The 25,214-nt window shown below is 39.0% G+C and overlaps 1 protein-coding gene across 1 annotated transcript; it reads right to left on the bottom strand.

The window, feature by feature from the left end:
• Window positions 1–442: 442 nt before the first annotated feature.
• On the bottom strand, window positions 443–23,439 carry Bpnt2 (3'(2'), 5'-bisphosphate nucleotidase 2). The gene is made up of 5 exons (XM_036178140.1): window positions 22,951–23,439; window positions 12,599–12,761; window positions 10,997–11,092; window positions 7,371–7,532; window positions 443–6,055 (listed from the first exon to the last, which is right to left on the bottom strand). Exons 1-5 carry the CDS (start codon window positions 23,329–23,331, stop codon window positions 5,784–5,786), a joined length of 1,074 nt encoding a protein of 357 aa, XP_036034033.1. The 5' UTR covers window positions 23,332–23,439; the 3' UTR covers window positions 443–5,783.
• Between the last annotated feature and the right edge of the window lie 1,775 nt (window positions 23,440–25,214).

The raw sequence follows: 25,214 nt of genomic DNA on the forward strand, positions 1-25,214 counted from the left end.
CAGCTCTTGCTTTTGTCTGCTTTCCCATCCCCAGTCCTCCCTCTCAACATCTCATTATTTGGGATCCTGCTGGCTCAGGTCATATATTTATTTCCTTCCTCACATGGTTCAAAAGCTAACAAAAGTGGTTTTTGTTGTTGGGTTGTTTGTTTTTGGCTGCCTGTTCCTACCCATCCTTAAATAGATTCCATTTTGTGAATGTAGTATGAACAGAGAATGCCGGAGTTCCCAAGCAGATATATTCAGAGACAAAAAAGTTGTCAGTGACTGTGTGGGCAAGGTGGAATGGAAGCTACTATTTAGTATTTAGTATCATTTAATGTGGACTAGGTTCTGGAAACGGATGCTGAAGATTGCAGGATGTTATAGATGCTCTTAATACTACAGAATTATACATTAAAAAATAGAGGTAAAACGATAATAGAAAAACAATGACACAGCATACCAACTTTTCAGACATGATCAATTTATTTGAGGAATTCAAATTTCACTTGTCAAAGTATATCCAGGAGCAAGGTTTGGGATAATTATGTCACCAGAAGCAATCACATTTTATACAGTTAATTGACCATGGGGCATTATCTAGAGGAAAGGCAAAACTTAAAACAAACAAACAAAAAACATCAACAACAAAAATTAGTGTTACAAGTATCATCAAAGGAAACAACTAGCTTATACTACTGAGGCATGAAGCATGCTAACACTAGTAGTGACCCTTTAGTTCAAGACACAATCTGGACTAATTTGTGCAAGTTGGGAATATGGTAAAACACAAACACACACACACTCACACATCATCATCATCATCATCAAAGACACACGCTCAAAGACACACGCTCTCTCTCTTTATCAAGTGAACTAACAGCCTTTATAAAAGTGGTGTGGGGAGGCACAAAGCACTCTTCAAAGGCCATGGGAGGAGACTTCTTCCCAATGAAGTTCAGTTGACAATGGCCTCCACTTCAGTCTAGTGGTGTGGGTTGGAAGATCAGAGCCTGCTAAGAAAATGTGGCATCTCTGCATAAAGAAACGGCTTATTTCCTCCATGGCTTTAAGTGTGTGCAAAGTATTTAGAGGTAAAATATTTTAATTCTTCTTACTGTTGGCCCATTTTAAGAAATGGATTAACAGAAAGTGAGGATGAAAAGTTGAGAGGATCAGGGAAAGCACAGTTCTGGTGATGCAGGCACAGCTGTCCCAGGCAGCACTGTGGATGTACGTTGTCTCAGCAGTGCTGCAGCCCATCACTACAGACTTGTTAAGACTACAAAGGCTGGTCCTGGCCACTGCAAGCACAGGGCAGGAAGGGTACCTCTCCAGAATACTCCACATAATGAAGGCTGAGGCCATATTTGGGGTCATGAGATTGTTTTCAGATTAAGTATCTCATGTTAACTTACTGTGTTTCTTTCCTAGTTTAAAAAAAATGGAGGAACATGCCTCTCCAAAATGACAAAGGTACCGCTTGTTTCACACCTTAAAATAATTTAATTAAATATACTGACAAAACACCACAACCTCTTCTTTTGTACTTTATACAGACACATTATATAACACTTCAGGGAATGATCACAGACATGGTACACAATCAGCTGTTTCAGCATTATTCATCATTCCTAACTTCAGTTTGCCTTGTATTATCTCAAAGAAAAACATCTCATTTCTTCCAATAAATTAATTTACTGCTCATCTCAAAAAATAATTTAAAAAACCACAAAAAATCCTTTGTCAATTTTTGTCAATACTAAGTCAGACATATACCTGCCAGGCTTTTATAAAAAAGAACAAAGTACACCTGTCAGCCCCTCACTGAATCATGTCATTGCAGAACTTCACTATTGTGGAGCAACCCTCACAACTGTGGCTGGTCAGGGTTAGAATCCTTTCCTCATTAAACTCTATTGTGTCACAATACAGTATTATTTAACTAACAGACCACCATAACTCTACCACTAACAGCTGTTTTTTTTTTTTTTTTTAAACCAAAATTACCCCAGAGGAATAGAAAAGCTAAAGTACTCCCAAATGATTTACTTAAAAGTAAAATTTGCAAAATGTGATCTGTCCTGGTCTTACATTTAATTAAGAACCAAATGATAAGACATCATTTCAGACTTATATACATCATGAGCCAGTTCTTAGAAAAATGTACAACTGTAAAGGCTACATTATGCAAAAATAATTTATCAGTTTTATTCAATTTTAATGACTTTCCCCAACTCCGATATAAAAAACATTAAAGGAACTTAAAGTTTAATGGGAAAAGCTATTACCCCCATATATTAAAAAAAAAAAAATGTTTTGTATTAGTAACATACAATGCCCTATTTAAGGCACAACTTTTTTTTTTAAGGAAAAACCCCACAGACTAGGGTTTTGTTTTTTTGTTTTTTGTTTTGTTTTCTCTCTACACAGTTATAGGACAGGCCACTTTGCAGGTATATCATTAAAAACATCTTAATCCAGACCCAAAATGAAAAAACTACTTCTGTTTCTACACACCAACGATCTACAGAGCCAAGATAGGTAGCTGCAGCTAGAATAATCCCAACAGTTCTTGCTTTAACTCCTGTGTTGTCCCAGGAAGGTCGCCTTTAGCTATCATCAAGCTAAAATGGGTGCCTTCTGTTTTGCACTGGCCCTCCACCGTACTTCTGTCTGGGTCACCAGAGCACTACCACCTCCACAGCCAAAGTAATATTAGGTACTTGAACTTAGCATCTAAGAGCAGAGTAGGGCAGGCAGGGAGAATGAATGCTAGCCTCTCACCCTACTGATACCTCTCCTGAGTTTCTGCACCTTCCTTTTCTTCTCTACCCTGGCCCTACCTACCGACACAGTCTTCAGAACAGTGCAAAGCAGCCCCAGGAAACAGAATCCACACAACTGTCAGATAAACATAAATCTAGATGTTCTTATCAGGTCACTGTACAACGCTAATACCTCATTTGAGTGTTCCATTTAAAAAACAACATAAGACTGGGGAAAGGAGAAAACGCACACGGATGAATCTGACTGTCTTGTAGGGCCTTGTAAACTCAACTGAAATAGTGGGGAATATAAGGATGAAAACCAAAAGAAAAAGCAGGTCTCTTCAAGCAGGCTTACCTATCCAATTCTCTGGCATATTCCAGGCTTGTATAGAGATTATATATAGAGATGGGTAGGAAGATGTGCTTTGTAAAACATTAGTGTTGAGACACATGACATGAACTTTATAGTGTTGAAAGTGATTTTCTTTACTTCTCAGTGAGACTCAAAAATAATGGTTAACCAGATCTCTTCCAGGACTGATCACTTTGACTGTGACCTTTACCAGAGTCTCAATTCAGTGTTCAGTGGCCAATATAAAGAGGAATGAGTTTATAAAAGAATTTTGGGTTAAGCATGGGGCAAGGTGGCATATCAGCTAAGAAAAAGGGCCAAAAGGAAAGATAGGGCAGGGCAGCAAAGCGTTACATGGGTGGTCGAGGAGACAGCTGATGACACTGAGGGTCTGGATGTCTGTTTCTACTAAAGGGAAAGCAGGTAAGTTTCCAAATGTAAACTTGCTTAGTTTGTTATGTTTAGAAAGAAAAAAATTTAATGTTAATTCTGAGAGATATTACATACTCGACGGCTAGTACATTCTGGCACAATAATACCTCATAAATAAATATAAATACCATTTTCCTTGTAAAATGTGTATTGGCTCTTAAGCAAAATTTTTCAAAAATGAACTGTCTATAAAAATATGTAAAAATCATTAGTAACTAGACAACACCAACAAATTATAAAATAATACTTTCAACTTTCAGCCAACACCTTAACTTTTGAGCTTAACACAGAACATCATTCATATCTTTAGTTTATACACATTAATGAAATTAGAAACTAAAGCAATTGTGCTTGCTAATATGAACTAGTTTTGCTTCTACTCAATGATAAAAGTTTCCAAACATTAAAACATTTTTAATTATATTCCATTTCCTGTTTCGATATATTACAATGAAAACAAATGTCCATATCACAGGACTCTGGTGAGTATCTGCTTTTGTCATCTCCCTGGAGAAAGGAGGGTTCATTTATCTTGTCATATTGTTTGGTAATTAGATTATATGCCTGAAACAGTTTTCAAAATTCACAAGTCCTGTTAAATAAATACCAAGTTTCCAACTTTCAAAACTTTGAATTTTCACTGCATGAAGGCTAACTTGTTACCAGTTGTTAAGTATAAGGGACAGCACTTGTCGTGTGCTAAGATCCAGTCCACTACTAAAGAATGAGGGGCTTTGGACCTTACGACATGCGAACCTACAGTGTGCATGTCTAATAGGCTACCAAGTCCCTCCTGCTCAGTTTTACCTCTAAAATAGGAAAATAAATAGAAAATTACTTTAGGGCTACATTTTTAAGAAAAGAAAATATGAGAAATTCCTCATTAAAGTTTATAAGGGTATCAAAGCCACATGAAAAACATGATTATTTACATCGGTTCTCTAGGTCACACTAAGAAAAACCACTCGCACCAACAATACAGCTCAGAAAACAAGTTCCTAGAGCAACACAACAAATCCAGGTCAGAAAAGAAGCTCTTGTTATAACAACATGACAAATGCCATCATCTTTTTCTAACCATATTCTGCCAACTAAACATAAAACACATCTTCATTAATTTTCATGACAGTAATCTGAGAGGAAAGTACAGGCCTGTGTCAAAAGTGATTCCTTTGAGAATCTAGTTATTGAGTCTCCTAATAGCTAAAAAGAAGCTGTGCCCATTCTTGATAAAAGAGAATCTATATTGATAAACCTGGCAAAGTTTCAAAAATCTACTAAAACAAAATTCCTGAAAAATAATTAAAACTAGTCAGTCCATCTAATGTGAAGGAACTTTCAATTATTACAGAATCATTTATATTCTTATAGTGTCTTACAGCATATTTTATCTCTAATGAGAAAATACAGTAAACCATGATGCTAACATTGAAACTTAAAACCAACTTTACGGGTAAAGACTAAACGTTGGTCAACAGAGAAAGGATGAATGAATGCACCTTCCAAAGGGAAATGAAAATCAACAGTAACATGGCAGAAATGTTGAAATACACTTTGATCAAAACAAAACACACATTCACAAAAAATTCCAATTATAATGCAGTTCATCATTTGTCTATATTTTCTATCAGCTGGTGAATCTGTTAGGAAAATTGTTCAAAGAAAATAATCTACTTAAGCCTTTTCTACTAAATCCATAGAAATGGTAGATGAACAGAGCACTTGTTGCATATTAATGAATATGAGACTTCTTGTGCTTTCCATCTGAGTAAAAAATCACCAATGACTTTATTTTCAGTAATGCAACCTCAAAGTTACACTAAACATCTACATAAAACCAAGCCTTCCTCAAACCCAATTCTATATGAAAGTATCAACAGTGCAGACTCATCATTTGTTGAGTGAAAATGGTGACTCATAACAGTGTAGACTCAGCTCTAGATTTTAATCCACAAATATATATATATAAATATACATATTTATACATATATAATGTGCCTTGTGTATGACAACTGTATGAAAATAGTCTCAAAAATAAAGACAATACTTGAGAAACGAAGCAACCAAATTTCCCTGATTTTACGTCCTATTACAGGGAAAGTAAGTATCTGATGCTTCATGAGTACTTCCTAAGTTCAGAATGGCCTTAACCATGCAGAGTCTCTCTCCATCAGTCCTTTGAAGCTTCCAACAGTTCAGGCTGAATAATTCACCCTTGAAGAGTTGTACCCTGTGGTCAGGAATGCTTATTGATGCCCTGACTTTTCTAAATCTGGGAGTTTTCTGACCAGAGCTTGGTGGTTCATTTTGATACTAGCAAGGAGTCCCCCTTCAATACCATCAGACCCAGTATAACTGATTTCTTCACCATTCAGAGTGGTCATATGCCCTCCAAGGGCTTTTAGGATGGCATTGCCAGCACATATATCCCACTTTTTGATGTATGTCACGTGAATATATAGATCTGCTTTTTCTTGACTCATATCAGGCACATCCAAGAGTGCTAAAACTTTATAACCTAGAAGAGAAAAAAAATTTAGGTCAATTTTAGGTCAATTTACTCAAATGACTTAATAAAAAGTGTGCAAACTTTTCAAGTACACAGTTGAAGGGGACAGGATGAGATCTTTATGAGTATTCCACACTGCTTTTGCCTAAATCTAAAAACATAATCATGCTTACAAGTCACAACCCCAATATAGGCTCGATATAGCAACAGTACCGTCAAAATAAGCTTACTAATATAGTTAAGCTAGTCTCAATTATAGGAAGCTGGTCTATGACACATATTTTAAAAGAGTACTACTCCACTGTCTTTTACTAATGAGGTACATTTGTATTAAAATTTAAAAAAAAAAAAAAAAAAAGAGGAGAAGGACATCACATCTAGAATCCAGTTCATCTCAATCCTCCTAGCTATTCTGGACATTTACTTTTCCTAACTAACATAACAGGTATCCTCTAAGGAAATCTAGGAAAGCAGTATATACAACTGGCAAATTAAACATATCAGGTTGAAAGGTGTCATTTTTCTCCCATCCAACTACTTCTATCTTAGCACTGCTGAAAATGGACTGGAACACAAATGTTTTCTGATTTTAATTTATTTACTTGAATTAAAAAATTTCTGACAAGACAAATGTTCATCAAATAGCCTTTTCAAGCCAAATCCAGGTTATTGTCTGCTCTTGTACAGATCTCATAGTAATAAATTAAACATTTTTAAATGTGGTTTAAATAATAATATGCCAAAAACTACACATGGCTCACACTATTGGAGTATTTACTACTATCCATTTTCAGAACTGTGGGCTCTGATTTATAATCAGGTAGTAAAGAGCAAGAGATATATGTTAAAAATGGGTGAGCTTAATACTTTCTTGTTCATCCTATATATACGAGTTGAAGAGTTCAGTGATCTAAGGATTAGCCATTCTAGAAATCCCTAGGATCATGCCTGACAGCTTTCTTCCACAGAAACATCTCAAGTCTTCCATCTTTCCTCCTAACAGGCCCACATAGGACAATTACTTTAGAGTCAGGTCATATTTAGGGCAGCCCTGCTGGTGCACAGGTGTACACTGGGGGCAGTATGCTTTTGTGGTAATTTATGAAGAGTTACCATTAAGTAAGACTTGGTTTCTGACTTAGGTAACAGTAATGCAGTCCTACCCTAGAGATGCCCCATAGAAGTCTGAGCCTGTCTCCAAAGTACATTGCCTCCTTATTCTGTGCCTATGTATGGGACAAACAATTTGGTCTCCTGAGAAAACTGTGTCCATGCTGGAACATACTATGGAACCACAAGATGGGGAGAAGCAGGGGGAACATACCAGCACCACCAGCTGGGATGATTGATGTCTGGTTTCCAAAGGTCTGCAGAGCAACCTGTCTGACCATCCCTGCATGAGAGCGAGACACAATGATCTTTGGGGTCTTCTCATTGTAGGAAGAACGGGCTTTCACATTTGAACCACCATCTACCATTGCCCAAGCTGAAAAGTAAACAGGATGCCCATTAATAGCCCTGAAGGTTTATAATTCCAAAGCATTATACAAATTACAATCTTCAGAACCAAGTGACTGAAAAAAGAAAAAGTCATTTTCTACAGACTTAATCATTTCACTCAAAGAGTTGTTTTTTTTTTTTTTTTGGTTAAGTACAAAACGTACTAAATTTTTTAAAGTAAGAAAAGAGTTCTTCACAATTAGAATAGCTATCAAATATTTGGCATAAGAATTCTGGTACCCCCCCCCCATTACCAAATGGCCTCTATTGAGACCACCTGGTAACTCAGTTCCTAGCTATACTTAGCCCATTTTCTCCCCTCCCTTCAAAAATTTCACCTCAGTACAACAGTCCTTAACAAACGTCTTGACATTGAGCTCATCACCAAAGTCAGATTCAGGGAGCATAATCTGTGACAAGAACACAATTTTTTGGACAATTCAAGTTTCAAACCTGATTTTCTTTTATCTCTACTTCTGACACAGTCATGGTTTTATATACTTGCATATTGCTCATTCCCCCAAATGGCTTTAAACATACAAAATAGTTAATGAAGTGAGTTAGGTTTACAGACTGCCATATCAAGGAGCATGTACCTGGTGAGTTGTTGTCTTGACAGACTTGTGAAGAAGGAACCTCAACTGAAGAATTGTTTCTATGAAGCTGGCCCATGGACATGTCTGTACGGTATTTTTTGACTGCTACTTAATGTAAGAGGGTATAGCCTATGTGACAGTACTATCCCAAGGCCGGTGGCCCTGGGCTATATAAGGTAAAGTAGCTAAAGAGATAGTTCAGCTTTTAAGAGGACTTGTTGCTTTTCCAGAGAACCTGAGTTCTATTCCCAACACAATGTCAGGTATCTCACAATTGCCTTAAACTCTATCCCAAAGGATCCAATTGTCTCTACTAGCTGCTGTGGGCACCTTTACGTGTGGCATACACTCACTAAGACACATTCAGATACACACATAACACTTTAAGGAAAGTAGATGCATGTGGGAGCCTGGGAGCAAGCTAGAAAACAACATTCCTCTGTAGATTTTGCTTCAAGTTCTTGCCTTGGCTTTCCTTGATAATGGACTATACTTTCCAAGATGAAATCAACCCTTTCCTACATTACCTCTGGTCATGGTGTTTATCCCAGGAACAGAAAGCAGAGTAGAACAGAGCATAAAAATACAAAGTCAATTGAGTGTGGAAGCTCATACCTATAATCCCGGCATGGAGAGGCTGAAGCAGGAGGGCTGCTATGAGTACAAGGCCACTGCAGAATGCATAGTTCCAAGCCACCCTGGCACAGAGTGTGAGACCCCCCCCATCTCAAAAAGACTGAGTCAAAGAAATGAACTAATGAATGGGTGGTGATGGTAGAAAGAGGTTTCAAAGGAGGGAGGGGCTTCCAGAGATAGCTTGAAGTGCATGTTGGAGTTTAGGTTTTCCTCACTCTGGGGCAAACAAAGCAAGAAAGCAAATTTAGTCAAAAGTAAACCAGCTAAATTGCTATTCTAACATTTACTCACTATGGGATACCATGGTTAGGAATGAATGTAGTTTATTCCTGGCTACAGGAAAAAGAAAAAAGAGAGGAGAGTCTAGGTTTCCGAGTCACCACGGATGACAGCAGCCATGTAAAAGCTATATACAATCACAAGGGAAGTGAATATAAAGCCTTTTCATCTTATCTCCAGAGTAAGTAGGAGGGCAGAAAGACAAATCCAAACAGATGAGAAAACAAGAAAACAAACACTGCAGATCAAATACAATCTCTGTGTGTCTACCATAGCAGGAGCTTCAGAGAAGTACCAAGAGGTTGGCCAATTCTCAACGATGGGAGAACTCAGCTAACAGGAGCCAAGGTTCCTTTTTGACCCAAAATCAGTCAATAAAACTCTTAGAAAAGACATGGTAACTGGGGAGTGAGAGGAAGAAAACATCTTTGACATTTGGAATGGCAACGACAGCTGTAAGAAGGCAGTGGCCTCCCAGGAACAAGACAAAAGAAATAAAGCAGGTGTCTAATAAGAAGCCTCCCATCTCACAGGAGAGAAAGCTCCTGGAGAAGCAGCAGCTAGTGGCATCCCATCAAAACACTCAGAAGATTAGGTGTCTTACGGGAGAAGTGGCCTGCTCTCCAAAACAAAGACACAGGGCTAAGAGGTGCTGGAAGCTGTTCTCCATGAAAAGTACAGAAGGCAACAGCTTTGTGGCTAGAAGAAATCCACCTTAATTGACAGGACCTTGTTTTAAGGAAGCAGCTATATAAATCCACTCCAGGAACATGCAGAGAAATGAAAACACTGAATGCCATGGGGAATAATGGTTTGCTGAGGCAAAATACAGTATCTGTAACTTTAAAATAGCCTGGAGGAAAAAGTTTATGAGTACTTACCACAATTTTGTGTCTGTATTTACAAAAAGTTTCTAAAGGTGAAAAAAAATCTCCAAATTCTTTTCTAATTAGCCTTCACTATTCTGTTTTACTAAGAAGTGAATTTACAATGCTCTAGCTCTAGGGGTCAGTATTGTGTAGGATACTAGCAATCACTACTTCAGTATTAAAAAGGCACTTCATGTTAAATATGCAATACATTAATATATAGCAGTTACATGGATAAATATTTTTTAGTTTTACTTTTAAATTATGGGTAAGTCTGTGTGTAGGTCTATAAACATGAGTGCAGAAGCTAGGAAGTCAGAATAGGGTGCAGAGACCCTGGAGTTTCAACAGGGAAGCTGAGAACTGAAACTTGGGCCCCTGGCAAGAATAAATAGGTGCTCTTAACAATGGAACCATCTCTCTAGCTTCAATGAACATATTTAAATTAGATTTAGGTGACAAGGTAAAAGAGCAGCTACATAATGTGTTTATTTTATGATAAATAAAGAAAAGTTCTACCTGTAATCTCCTGACTCTTAGCACATGGAGTCCAAGGCAGTACAATGTCTCTTGCTCCTCTGACTGCATTAGTTACATTTAGCTATACACAATGTAAATCTGATTATTGTGGCTCTGCAAGTAAGCCTAAAAAGCAGGTGTGGTTCAGTGGTTCAAAAACCTAATGTTTGTGTTTGCTCTTTTCATTTTATAAGGTATACTGTGACTATATATATATATATATATATATATCCCCAAAATATAATTTTGAACTTTATTTTTAATATATTTTTATTATTTCAGTATTTTGTACATGCATAGAATGTTTTTACTTTTTAATTTTAACAGCTGTAAGAAACTAACATACAAATTTAAGGATGACACTAATATTACCCATAACACATGGTCATAGTTTTCAATACTGGCAATGTGGACATTGTCATCTTAGAGAATGGTAGTGCCAAAGCTCATAATATTTGTCCTATGAGTTGATGGAAATTAATCAATTAAAAGCACCACAAATCTTTGCAGTAGTCAGCAATAATATTTATACTAACTAGTCTTCTTCATACCTGTATATTCAGAAAATGGCTTATGAATAACTCCTAGCACAGGTTTGCCATTCACAGCTACACACACCATGGTAGTGACATACTTTCGAAGATCCTCTAGGAGAAAACACAAAGGCATGGTTGTTAAAGTATTGTGTTTGATTTCAGTACACAACAGGATACTTACTTCATTATTGGTGAAATTATTAAGGCCACTCCACGTAGTTAAAAGGGAGGTTTATTTTGTGGGGTACTTACAAATGAGGGGGTAGGTTACAGGGTCTGGCAAGGGTATAGCACAATCCGGCATTGTTCTCTGGAGAACTCTGCTCGGTCTACCTCCAGCGTCCAGAGTCCAGGAACCAAGAGAGTGAGTTCTTCCCGATCCTTCGTCTTCCGCTTCCTCCTCTGCCCCGCCTTGTGGGCGTGACCATTACCAAAGCCTCAGTGGGGGTTGGAACTTCCAGGCCAATGCTGGGATGGCTACCCACTACACTTCATCAGAATTTAGATGTGTGAAATACCTTTCACAAGCAAAACTGCCCTAAGCAGGAAAACTGCTAAGTAGTCACGAGATCTGGTTACCGGGGTTCATCACTTGGTCCATCCTTTTAGGAACTTTAGTTCTTGGGTTAAATTAAACTGAGTTTCCTAACCCATATAATACTGATAAGTATTTATCTTTAGCTATAAATTAAAGTAATTTTTAATTGTACAATCAAATTTAAAACTCAAGTCAGAAATTTAAAATAGTCTTGTACACTAATTATGATGATGTACTCAGGTCAGTTCATTTAAAAAAACTTTTTTGCTAACAAGCTCAATAGTCTATGTTTCCACTATTTACCCATAGAAATCAGTTTTGCAACTTTAATCATTAAATATATATATATGTATATATACATACAAACACATATATATGCATATATATATATCTATATATATCTGTGCCTTCTCTTTTAATAGTAATAATCTATTGAATACATATTATGGTTCAAATTTAGTATACAAAATGCCAAGGTGAAAAAGTACAAATTCACATATTTTGGGGGTCTTACCTTATAGTGGGACAAATTAATTTCAACATATACCAGAAAAGAATAAAGCAGGAATTAGATACTGCTGTGTAAGAAAGAACCTGAGAAAAGACCACAGAGATGAAACTTGAGCTGGGCAAGAATAACGTGAATGTGTATGTGTTGGCGGATTGGTGGTGATAATCTTGTTTTGCTATTTTTCACTTTCTGGCTCCATAAAATTTAGTATTTTGAATTCTTATGTCAGATGTATATATAACAAAACCTGAATTCTCAATACCCAAAGATAATATTACATTCTCAGTACACAACTGAGTATTAGCTGTCTAGTAGTATGCTGGTGCCACTGAATGAGCTCATGTTATCAGAAGACTATGCTATGGTATGGGAAACAAGAATGAGAATCACCCATCCAGTCTAAATGGTTCATAAAATACCTTAATAACATAGCTTGCTTGTCTGGAAATCTAACAGGATTCTTAAAATCTAACTGGAAAATTTGTAAAGTATTTGCCACCATGTACACACTATCTGCCTTGGTCTGTGTTTTCTAATATAAAATGACAATCTAATATTTGAGATTCACCTGTGTATTCCTGTGTAGCATCAAGTGGGTCAATCCAGACAGTCACACTTTCTGCGGGAACCTCCTTAGGAGCAGCTATTTCCTTCAGGATGTCCTCAGGAATCTTACGATTCCAGACAATGACCTCCTTGTCAGATGCATCCACGTGTTCCTCAGTATTTATCTAAAGTGGAAATAGTTGGTGTTACAAAGGAGAAAATCATTCTTATTTAATAAATCTCAAAAATGCCTTTCACATAATTCACATAAATTCTTATTAATGACAACCTTAAAATATTTCAAGGAATTCAATGCAAAATTTAAAAAAAGCATCATATAAAAGCATCACAGTGACATTTTATCTTCAATTACTTTTTAATCTAATCTTCCAGGTTAGTGTTTCGGTTAATGGTGACTGAGACTCCAAGTACAGACAGGGTTCTAACACAAAATGAGAAACATTATCAAAGAAGTGAGTTACTCAAGGCTGAATCAAGAGTAAAAGTCCTGAGGGTCTGAAGTTGTGGCATGTCTACAGTCCAGTGTAAGGGAGGGTGATGGAGAAGTGTGCCTCAGGCCACCCTTAGGCTATATTATGGAACTCATTTTTAAAAAATAGTAAAATAAATTCTAAAGTCTGAAAATAGATATTTTCTAGAACACTGGATATAAGCAACTACAGTTAGAAGCAAACAGAACAATTAAAATACAGTTATACAAAAGATGTGCCTTAAAAACAGAATTTGAATGCTAAAGGATAAAATGGCTAAGGGAATTAGCTGTCTAAAAATGAACCATTTAAGCAGTAAGGAAAAGAAATCCTGGCTCACTAAATAGGTAAGCTAGCATATTACAAAACCTAAATAAATTGAAATAAGCAATCAAAAAGGACACAAAAATGAATGCCTAGCTGTCTTTTAATTATACATCAAAGATTTATCAGAGGGTAAGAAGGTAAAGTAAAAATTTCTGACTTTTCATTCATATAAGAAAAAAATTAAAACATAAATCTGATTTATCATAAATATATAAAATTGTGGAGTAAGGAGAGAATACATATAAATATATTTTTATTTCATGTATAGGAGTGTTTTGCCTGCACATATGTCTAGTGCCCTGGTGGCCAGAAGATGGTATAGAACCCCCACAAACTAGACTTACAAATGCTTTGTGAGCTGCCACGTGAATGCTAGAAACTAAACCTGGATTCTAAGAACAGCAAATACTCTAATTGCTGAGCATCTCTCCAGTCCCCAACAAACACAGTTTTTACTTTCCATAAACCATCTTATATATGGATACATGCAGTACCATGTATAGTAAGAATTCTGTTAAGAAAAGGACACTGCACATTTCTTTAATGGGCATTTTCCACCATGGCACCCCAATTACTTTGAGTGAATAAAGTTGTTATGAAGCTACCCATCTCGTGCATTGTAGGCTGCTTTGAGCAGCCCTGGCTAGATGCCTATAAAACCTCTCAAGGTATATCCATCAGTTTTGAGAATCAAAAATGTCTCCAGATGTTGCCCCAAAATAGACCTCCATCGTGCCCCACATAGAATCACTGCTTTACATATTGAACTTATTATTGTAAACATTGTCAAAGCCCACTGCTGGGGAGCGTGCAGGCCCTGAGGAGAACTCATTGATGTAATCTTTCTAAATTATATAATCACATTGTCTTCTAGTTTTTGTGCTCATCCATGTATGTGAGTGTACCACATGTATGCCCAGGGAGGCCAAAAGGAATTCAATTCCTTGGAACTGGAGTTAGACAGTTGTGAGCAGCCATATGGGTACTGGAATGTGAATCTCATTCCTTTGCAACAGGATCAACTGCCCTTAACTACTGAGACATCTTGCTAAACCCTAACTATTTTTATTTATATTCATAGATTTGTGCTGCTTAAAACCTTGTTCAGAGCAACTTTTTACTGTAGTGCAGCAGACAGTGGTTAATGCAGGGACACCATGCTGTTCAGAGTGCACAGAGTAAGTGATATGATATGAGTGCTCAGTCATAGATGAGACGTCAGCTCTGTCCCCACCAAGGCTCAGGGAACTTCTACAAAGAGGAGGTAGAAAGAGTACAAGAACTGTAGGAGGGAGGGGATGCTGTGAAACACTATCCTGTAACACGGCTGTTTCACACATGAACTCACAGCAGCAGTGGTCATTCATACAAGCCATAATTTGCAACTGATGACTAAGCAGTGAGACAACACAAAAGAACTTGAAGAAAAATTCCATATTATCAAGTATAAAGTAAATACCATCAATTGCATTTTGATATATTAGTAACAAATATTTCATTTTCTTTGCTTAATACTGACTTGCTCTTCCCCAACCCCATCACTATTCTTCCATTTCCCTTCAGAAATGATCAAGCTTCCCAGGGATATAAACAGAACATGGTATACAAGATATAATAAGGCTAGACATAAACCCTTACTTTTATATCAAGGCCAATGAGGCAACCCAGTAGGAGGTAAATGGTCCCAAGAGTAGGCAAAGGAGTCCGAGACAGGGCTGAAGAGATGGTTCAGTGGATTAGAGCACTGGCTACTCTTCCAGAGGTCCTGAGTTCAATTCCCAGCAACCACATGGTAGCTCACAACCATCTGTAATGGGATATGATACCCTCTTCTCGGGTAAAGTCATACATGCAGATAGAGCACTCATATACAAAATTAAGTAAATAAATCCCCACTCCTACTGTTAGGAGTTCCATAAGAACACCAATCTACACAACCAAAACATATATGCAGAGAACCTAGCTCAGATCCATACAGACTCTGTGACTGTCACTTCAGTCTCTGTAAGCCCTATGAACTTAGCTGATTCTGTGGGCATGTTCTTCTGGTGTCCTCAACCCCTCTACAATCCTTCCTTTCTGCAGGGTTTCCCAAGCTCCACCTAATGTTTAGCTGTGGGTCTCTATATCTGCTCCCATGAGTTGCTAGATGAAGATTCTCTGGTAACAACTGGGCTAGGCACTGATCTATGAGTATAGCAGAATATCTTTAGGAATCATTTCATATATATATATACATTCAGTTGTATTTGGTTCTATCCTAGGTCTCTGGGCTATCCAGCCTCTGAGTCCTGATCCTCCAGGCAGTGTCAGGAGACATACTTAGCCATTAGGTAAATATAAGTCAAAACAACTTTGAGATTCCATCTAATACCTGTCAGAATTGCTAAGATCAAAAACACACATTTGAAAAAAAAAAAAAAAAGTGACATCTCATGCTGGCAAGAATGTGGAGCAAAGGAGCACTCATCCATTGCTGGTGGGACTACAAACTTGTACAGCCACCATGAAAATCAATTGGGAATCAATCGATCTACCCCAAGACTCAGCTATACCACTTCTGGGTATATACCCAAAGTGTATACTCTGTTCATAGTAGCCTTATTCAAAATAGCCCAAAAGTAGAAACAGCTTCTCTTCTTAACAACTGCCATTATGTTAAATCAGATCATGCCATTCACAATTTAAAAAACAACAAAAACAAAACTCCCAATAACTTTCAGCATGTAGTGATTAAATCCAGAGCTGTCACATCTACAAGGTAAACTGTAGATGATCTAACAAACACTATGCAGGATGTCTCTCAGAGTGCATATTTATGTATGCACTCCAAAACTTACCATCTTTATATGTGCTGTACTTCTCTGTGAATTCACTCTCTCCAGTTACTTACAATAGTCTACAGACATGAATTCAAATGAAACTATCTCAGTCTGACCTTCCTGTACTACCATAAAGATCCCTAATAAATTCTTCTCACATAACAAGACTTTTTCCTCTTCAAAGCCCTTATAAAGTCCCAAAATGACCATGTTTGTCTGCATGTTAACTTACTCATCTTGAATAGCCAAGGCATGGGTTCTCTTGCAAAACACCCATTCTTAGCCTATGGTTTGCTTTTTTTCCTCCCTCATTTACTCTCCCACACTCCTCTTCTGTGTTAGCAACTCTGCCTCCTTCATGCTCAATGTCTCTGTCCATGGACTTCAACAGTGAACTAAGTACAACAAAATCACAAACGCTTAGGACTTCCTAAGTTTTCAACAATCACTAACCACCCGTTTTTATCCCAACCTGGCTGCTCTCAAAGAAGTCATTTTTGATAGGAATGGAAAATGAAGTTTTCAAAGAACCTATATTTTTGAGTGGGTGGTGTCAAATGTTTCTAAAAACCAGAAAATTGTACACTGACCATAGGCTATTCCTGTGAGTGATGCCTAGTCTTGCAATTCCCACCCAATCTTGGCAACTGTTTATCTGACATCGTTGTTTATTAGCCTTAGGTATTAAGGACACATTTCTTTTGGCCAGCTGTTTTTCTTTGCAAGTCTGCCTAGTGCTCACAAAATCTAGTTCTCATTTTCTTCCCAGGCATATAAAAAAGTTCATAGTTCCAATCTCCCTTGCAGTAAGAAAACACATTAGATGTTCTAGCCAATGAAATATGGACAAAAATGTGGCACGTCTAACTTTTTGGCTCATGAAAAGAAAAAGTTTTCCACGTTTCTCTGCCATGTTGCAACATGGCAGAACTATACATTAACACCACCAACTAGGTCAGAGTCTCAGTATGAAGGATAGCTATGCTAGACAATGTTTCTACAGAATTGCCTACTCAGTCTTTCGTGATCAATGTATTTCTTTTCATATCTAATACTCTAAGCAGTTTAAGAGGCAGAATAAATTCTTACATGTATGTTTAATTTGATTCTCTTCCTCTAAAGCTCAACATGGAAGAGTAACAGAAGGGAAAAATTGTAATAGGTAGAAGTAATATTATAAGATACATTAAAAAAATACAGTAAAAAGAAAGATGCAGATCTGAAGAGATAAAAATCTTAAGGGAAGTATATATCATTATAGACTATGGTTTTAGATACAACATCCCATATCCACTATAGTGGATAATAGGATACCCAGACTTTTGTGATCTATGTGTGGCAGCTGTACAGGTGATTTATAATTTTTAAAATGGAAAATGTTAATTTGTGCAGCCACAGGAGGGATCAGTAATCATATATTTATTGAATATAAAGATAGTTACATTAGTACCCTACATGTACTTATATGTACATATATACAGGTATTCAGGTTAGTCTTATAACTTGGGACTCCAGAGAGGTGAAACAAACCATTCTTCATCAGTACTATGAAAGCTCAAGGCCCTAAACACAGTTAATACTGTTATGATAGTTCAGTCAATTTGAGGTTGAAGGGGCATTTATCTATAGCATCTAGAGCATTTATCGATAGCATCTAGAGCATTTATCCATAAACAATTATATAGTTAGCCAGGTGGTGGTGGCACATGCCTTTAATCCCAGCACTCAGGAGGATCTCTGTGAGTTCGAGGCCAGCCTGGTCTAAAGAGCAAGATCCAGGACAGGCACCAAAACTAAACAGAAAAACCCTGTCTCGAAAAACCAAAACCAAAACCAAAACCAAAAAAAAAAAAACCCAATTATATAATTAATATGGTTTTAGATATAATTTCTCACATAAATTTGTATATGAACTATAATGGACGATAGGGTACCCAGATTTTTGATTGAACTTATCATTTCTGGTTGTGGCTTGAGTGTTTCATGATAAATTATTGTTTAAAAGAGCAAATGCATTGGGTTGGGGATTTAGCTCAGTGGTACAGTGCTTGCCTAGCAAGCACAAGGCCCTGGGTTCGATCCTCAGCTCAAAAAAGAAAAAGAGCAAATGCAGTAAAGCAGTTCTTCAGCCTTACGTTAATGGACCTTACTCAATCCTGTGGAAACCTGAAGAAACCAAAGGGAAAGGAAAAAGGAATGTGCCCCTTCAACATGATTGCTGGAACGGAGACAGAAATCTTTTCTCTCCTCTGACAAAGACTTATACTATTGAGTCCATGGTTCTTATGCCTTTGGGTTTTAGCTGAATCATACCACCAACTTTCCTAGGTCTCCAGTGTGCAGGCTGAAGACTGTGACTTCTCAGCCTCCTAAAGAGCCAGGTCCTCCTACTAAATATCCATCAGCTATTTCTCTGGAGAATGGCTACTTTCAAAATTATAGGCCGACATACCTATCCTATTCTATTTTCACCTTCAAAAGACGTTTTCTTACCACCTGCCTCTCAAATACAACCTTGTAACAGTTAGAAACCTTCTTCTATTTTAGATCTTAAAAACAAATACCACAAAAACTAAAACCAAACAAACAAAACTAGACTCTTCCAGTTCCATGTAACAGGAGCCAACTCCTTAGAGGCCCAACTTTTTATTCTTAAGACTTACTATTATTCACTACCTCTACTTCCTTACCAGCTTACCAATTTGGCTTCTTCTACATCATGCTACAAGACATGTTCACACAAAGGTAACTAACCAGCTCCACAGAGGACTGCCATTAAGACCTTGTTAAGGGATGGGAATATAGCTGAGTATGTGAGTAGTTGCCTAGCATGTGTAAGGCTCTAAGTTCAATTCCCAGCACTGCAAAAAGAAATTAAATAAATAAAATAAACAAACAAATAAAAAAAATTGAAGACGTCAGTTTCCAGCACCCAAGTCCAGCAGCTCACAAATGCCTCTGATCTCTGAGGGAATTTGTGCTCATGTATACACACCAACAGCCACACACAATCAAAAACCTTTTGTAACGTGCTTCTTTTAAAAGAAAAGGCATTACTCTTCATTCATTTTTTTTTCTTGTAGGACTGGGAATTGAACAACACAGAGTTTTCCAGTCGTAGATGCTCTACCACAAGCCACAGGTCTGGTTTAGTTATTTTTATGTATCCCTGAAGACTCATTATTTTTATCTATCTCCCTCATCTACAACTACAACACTTAAAAACCCTCCAGATTTCCTTATAACACTTTGCTTCCTAAATCTCTGAGCATCTACTCTGTGTTCTTTTATTCATCACTGTAGCTAAGATTAAAGTTTGTTCTATCACCTCTACTGCTTTTACCTAGAACCAGACAGGTAGTTGAAAGATGGCTGTCAATTACTACTGCTTTGAAGCAGTGAAATTAAGCATTGCCAAACTGCTGAGGGGTAAAGCAGCTGCCCCGAAGACAGAATAACTGATGACAAAAGGAAACGCCGCAATCAGAGATTACACTTGTGTTTGACTAGGCAGCATGCACTTCTAGGGAGTGCTGTCCATCTAATCATGAGCTCACAAACTAAGCCCAATACTGATTTCCTAAGCAGGGCTGTTTGGGGGCTTATAGCATGTTAGTTAGCATTCTACCCCTGGGTGTGATATTCTAAAGTGTCACTGGCCTCAGTGAGGAACACTGCCCCCCAACCCAAGTGCTCTAGAGAGACTCCCATTATAGGCAAATAAGGTGAGAACATCAAACAGGCAATTTCATGCTTCAGACTCCAGACAGAGAAGTAGTGGGGAAAAAGGAAAACATACCCTCTCATTTTGAAAGGCAATGAGATTTAAAAGGGGGAGGCGGAAAGTTGTGTCTTCTAAATGATTATTACTTTGCACTAGGAAATGAACTGGATGGAGAACATCAGACAAGCTTCATAAAATAAATAAATATATAAATAAATTAGGGTGAGGCTTCAAAAATGAGCAGCATTGAGGACAGTGCTCTTGGACATTGAAGACGAGGGAAAGGGAAAAACAAATCGAAAATCTAAGACTAGGTCTCTACCTAAATGGCTCCACTTGTTTTCTAGTCTAATAAATTGGAGTAAAAGGACATCCTAAGTCTACTGATGTACGTAAGTGAACACAACATTCTGTTATATCAATCAATCAATCAATCAATCAATACCTAACTCAAGGCAGCCAAAGATTCAGCCACAACAAACGTTATTTACTATTAAGGCACTGGGTTAAAACCTCAAATCCAAAAGCTTGGTAGTTATTCTGTTTTCTAATGTGCAAAAACTTGAGCACTTATATGTACAAATGTGCGCGCGCGCACACACACACACACACACACACACACACACACACTGTTCAAAAACTTACCATGTAGACTTTATCTTAATTTAATAAATCAGCTTTGTTTGCTACATTTCTGTTGTGGAATATTCGTTGAAGATGTGTTACATTTGTTTATGCTGTGGAACATTTGTTTAATGATACAAAGATGCGTTGTATTCTTTTATGTTGCATTTGTTTAACTCTGTGAAGCTGTGTTACTTTGCCTCTCTGAAATACCTGATTGATCTAATAAAGAGCTGAATGGCCAATAGCTAGGCCAGGAGAGAGAATAGGCAGGGCTGGCAGGCAGAGAGAATACATAGAAGGAGAAATTTGGGGAGGGGGAATAGAGAAGAAAGAGAGAGGGGCCAGCTACCCAGCCACACAACAAACCATAGAGTAAGAATTAAAGAAAGGTATATAGAACAGAGAAAGATAAAAGCCCTGAGGCAAAAGGCAGACAGGATAATTTGTTAAGTAAAGCTGGCTAGAAACAAGCCAAGCTAAAGCAAGGCATTCATAACTAAGAAAAAGTCTCTATTTTTGGGGAGCTGGGTGGCAGGGCCTCAAAGAACGAAGAGTAAAAAACAACAACAAAAACTCACATTTCACTATCACTACCTTAAAAATTGCATGTTTTTTCCTCCAAGAGGAGCTCACATAAGCTGTGGAGTGTTATGAACCTGCCTACCCATTTGCAAAATAGGCACAAATGAAATATACTTTTAAAAATTGCTATGAAGTTCGATTAAAGTCCTATGTGACCACTATCTGGGCCACCAGCTAGATTACAATAATGTCTTCATAACAGTACTTTATAACTATCACATATCAATAGCTACCAAACTCCCATTTTTTTTCTACAAACTTAAAGAAATTCATGTTTTGAGAAGACAAAGGCATTTTGCAAGTATATCTCACATTTAGATGCAAATTACTTGCCACGGTAATAAATAAAAGGGTAAGGCACAAGAAAAAGTGGAAATAATCAGTGTTTGTTTGGAAAGGCATTTGAAAAAAAAAGTCCACTAATGTCAATGACATCTGATATCCAGCAGCTTAACAGTTGAAATCCAATGTTTCATGGGAGAAAATGGGGGAGATAATGACACAAACACAGGAATGAAAGAAACCCAAAACAGTGATGTAAGAAGGGGAGACCATTACATCAGATAGGAGATTCTTCAATGATGATACTCTAATTCTTTGAAGATTAGGAGGTCAGGAAACTCCCAAAGAAACTTGAGTTTAATTTTTACTGTTTATCTAATCAATAAAACTCTTGGATGCAACTTTTCTTTCCAGAAGCCAAAATCTATTGTTAGGTGATACATTTAAAAGATTCTGTCACATTATGCTGAGCCTTTCCCCTAAACTACAATAAACTGGAAATGGCCCACTGAAAAGTCAGAGGTTGTTGAAGATACAGCATTCAAGAAGCTGAGGTTTAGTGGATCCTGAATTCAAGTCTAAGCTTAGTTAGTTCCAACTCTGCCTGGACTACTTAACCCGTGTGCGCGAGACAGACACACAGACACACACACACACAAAGAGAAAGCAGCCGAAATGAAACGATTAATTCCAAGAGAAAAAAAAAAAAATGTCTAGATTAAGGAAATGTCAACTCTTATCCAAGAAACCTACCACAGAGAAGGTAGGTGGTTACTTAACTCTGTGACATAAATAAGAATCTTGAACCGGACGGTGGTGGCACACGCTGTAATCCCAGCACTCGGGAGGCAGAGCCAGGCTAATCTCTGTGAGTTCGAGGCCAACCTGGGCTACAGAGTGGACAGGCACCAAAACTACACAGAGAAACCCTGTCTCAAAAAAACCAAAAAACAAAAACAAACAAAAAAGCCAAAAACCAAAACAAGAAGAATCTTGAGTGCTTGGATACACCGAAGTGAAACTTTAAGAAAGCCTATCTCCAAACGTTTCCTTGGAAAGCAGACAAACTACAGCGTATTTATAAACGGGGTCTTGCTACTATACAGCTTTGGCAATTCAAGAGCACATCCCCTTCCTCCCGATGCTCTGCACACTAAACATATCTACAGGCCTTGGCCTGGCTGCCCGGGTTATCTTCCAGAAACCATGGATTGATTCAACAGCCACGACCTCCTCTAGGCATAAAATCCTAGGAGAACACAAAGGCCCGAGGGGTTCAACCCCTTTACTTAGAAAGCAGCCTGTTACAGACGTGTGGTTCAATTCGCCAGCATCCCGGCACCAAAGCCCAGCTCTCCCCAGTGCGGACACACCCGCCACCCACAGCCAGGGAGAGGAGGACGGCTACAAGTTCCCCCAGCTCCGCTTGCATGACCTTGCACACGTTCCCTCGGTGTCTCCAAGTCTGCAGGTCCGAACGCACTCCGGGCCTGCGAGACGGCCGGGGCCCAGCACCCACCTGCACGTTAGGGAAGGCCGTCTTGAGCAGGTAAAACATCTTGCGGTTGGACAGCACGTCGCCGCTGGTCATCTTGTCCTCGGCACCCTCGCGCGTCTTCCCCTTGGACTTCTCGTGGAGGACGTTGCTCTCGCGGACCCGCCTCACCTCCTGGCCGCCGCGCTCGGCCGCCAGCACCGCCACGGCCAGCATCTCGCGCAAGTCCACCGCGCCCCCATCGGCTGCCGACTCGGCCGCCCCGCCCGCCGGCTCGCCGCCCAGGCCGAAGAGGCTGAAGCGGCCGGCCAAGAAGCCCGAGTAGAGGTGGTAGAGCACCCCGAGCCCCAGCAGGAAGAACACGGCCACCCCCAGCGGGGACAGGCGGATGCCCATGGGGGCCATGGCGCGCGATGGGCGCTAGGGCCGCTTCAGGCCCGCCGCTGAGTCCGCTACCACGGCGCCCGCTTCCCCGCGCCCGCGCGCGCCATCACCGCCCGGGGAAAGCCGCGCCGCCGCCCGCGCCCCGCGCCCCGCGCCCCGCGCGCCTGCCCAGCCGCAGCCGCCGGGAGCCCTTCCGCGTAGGCCAACGGCCGACCGCGAGGTGAAAGGGGAGCGAGAGTGTATATCCGGGTTACGAGGGGGGGCAGGGGGCGGGGAATCGCCAAACAGGCCCCGCCCTAGGCCGGGCCCATAATTGGGGGCGGGGCCTGGGCGAGAACGTGGCTGTCTAAGGCTGGTCCATGGCTCCTGTGCCTCTGTAAGTGTTTGAACTAGTGCCAAGTGACAGTGGCTGCCTAAACTGATTATTCAGAAGAGGACGACAAGGCATTTTAGAACGAACCTACTTGAGCCTCCCTCGTGGCGCGTGTACGGTGGGCCTGAAGCTTTAAATCGCTTGCCCTGGGCTTCCAAGCTGGGCGGGGCTGATGCAGAGGGAGGAACGTCATTTAATTCGTTTTGTTGGCCTTGTGATAATTTAAACTAGAGCTTCTCAAACTGTGGGTCTCACTCCCTTGGGGTTAGAATGACCCTTTCGGGCTCAGAGATGGCTCAGTGGTTAAGAGCGCCAACTACTCTTCCAGAGGTCCTGAGTTCAATTCCCAGCAACCACATGGTGGCTCACAACCATCTGTAATGAGATCTGGCGCCCTCCTCTGTATACATAATACATAAATAAACCTTTTTTTTTTTTTTTTTTTTTTTTAAAGTGTGTGTGCCACCATTAAAAAAGGGGGGGTTGGGGATTTAGCTCAGTGGTAGAGCGCTTGCCTAGCAAGCGCACGGCCCTGGGTTCGGCCTCAAAAGAATGACCCTTAAACAGGGATTGCATATCAGATAGCTTGCATATCAAATATTTACATTACCATTCATAACAATAGCCAAATTAGATATGAAGTAGCAACGAAAATAATTTCATGGTTGGGGGTCCCCACAGCATGAGGAACTGTTTTAAAGGGTTACAGCATTAGGAAGGTTGAGAACCAATGGCCTAAACGGTTATGTGTTGATGTGTAGATTATTCTTTGCTCTGTTTGCCATCCTCTATGAAGCTGTGAATCAGCGTTACCTGATCTGGAATTTTACTTGGGAAAACACTGAAGGATTCTTTCCTTTCCAAGGAGACTTTAGAACCACCTTCTGTTCAGAGGTTAAGGGGAAGAACTGCTGGACCAGGACCATTTGGTTTAAAGTACATCTAGATTACATCATTATGTAATCAGTATCCACCAAATGTGGTATAATACAGATGTAGTTAAGAGAAATAACTGCTTTCTGCAATAACACCGATCATTGATAATAACAAATTCTCAATTTTAGTAAGTATTTAGTATTCAGAAGTTTCTTCATTTTTAAAAGCACATATGATGATATACTAACTAGCCAGGCCTAGTGGCTCAGACCTGTAAAACCAACATCCAGGAAACCAAGGCAGAAGGAGTGCTGTGAGTTTGAGGCTAGCCTGAGCTACATAAAAGTTCTAGGCCAGCCCTGGTTAAAGAATGAGATTTGGTCTCAAAAACAAACCAGTACATAAAAAGTGCAACTCCTATATGCTGAAATATTTATATAAAAATCAAAATCCAACCCATTTTGCTCCTCAGTTAAAAAGCATTGGTGTAAACTGGATTTTAATATTGATCACCTTAAAAACTACAAGTATCCAAACTTGTGAGTATCCATTATTTGTTGATAAGTCCTATGGAGTTTGACCTTTATGTTTCTATACTGATCAGGCACTTCTAGAATTTACCCATAATTAGTTTGCATGATTTTTTCTTCCTGAT

This window comes from Onychomys torridus, chromosome 2, assembly GCF_903995425.1.
Source record: "Onychomys torridus chromosome 2, mOncTor1.1, whole genome shotgun sequence".
In the NCBI taxonomy this organism is placed as follows: domain Eukaryota; kingdom Metazoa; phylum Chordata; class Mammalia; order Rodentia; family Cricetidae; genus Onychomys; species Onychomys torridus.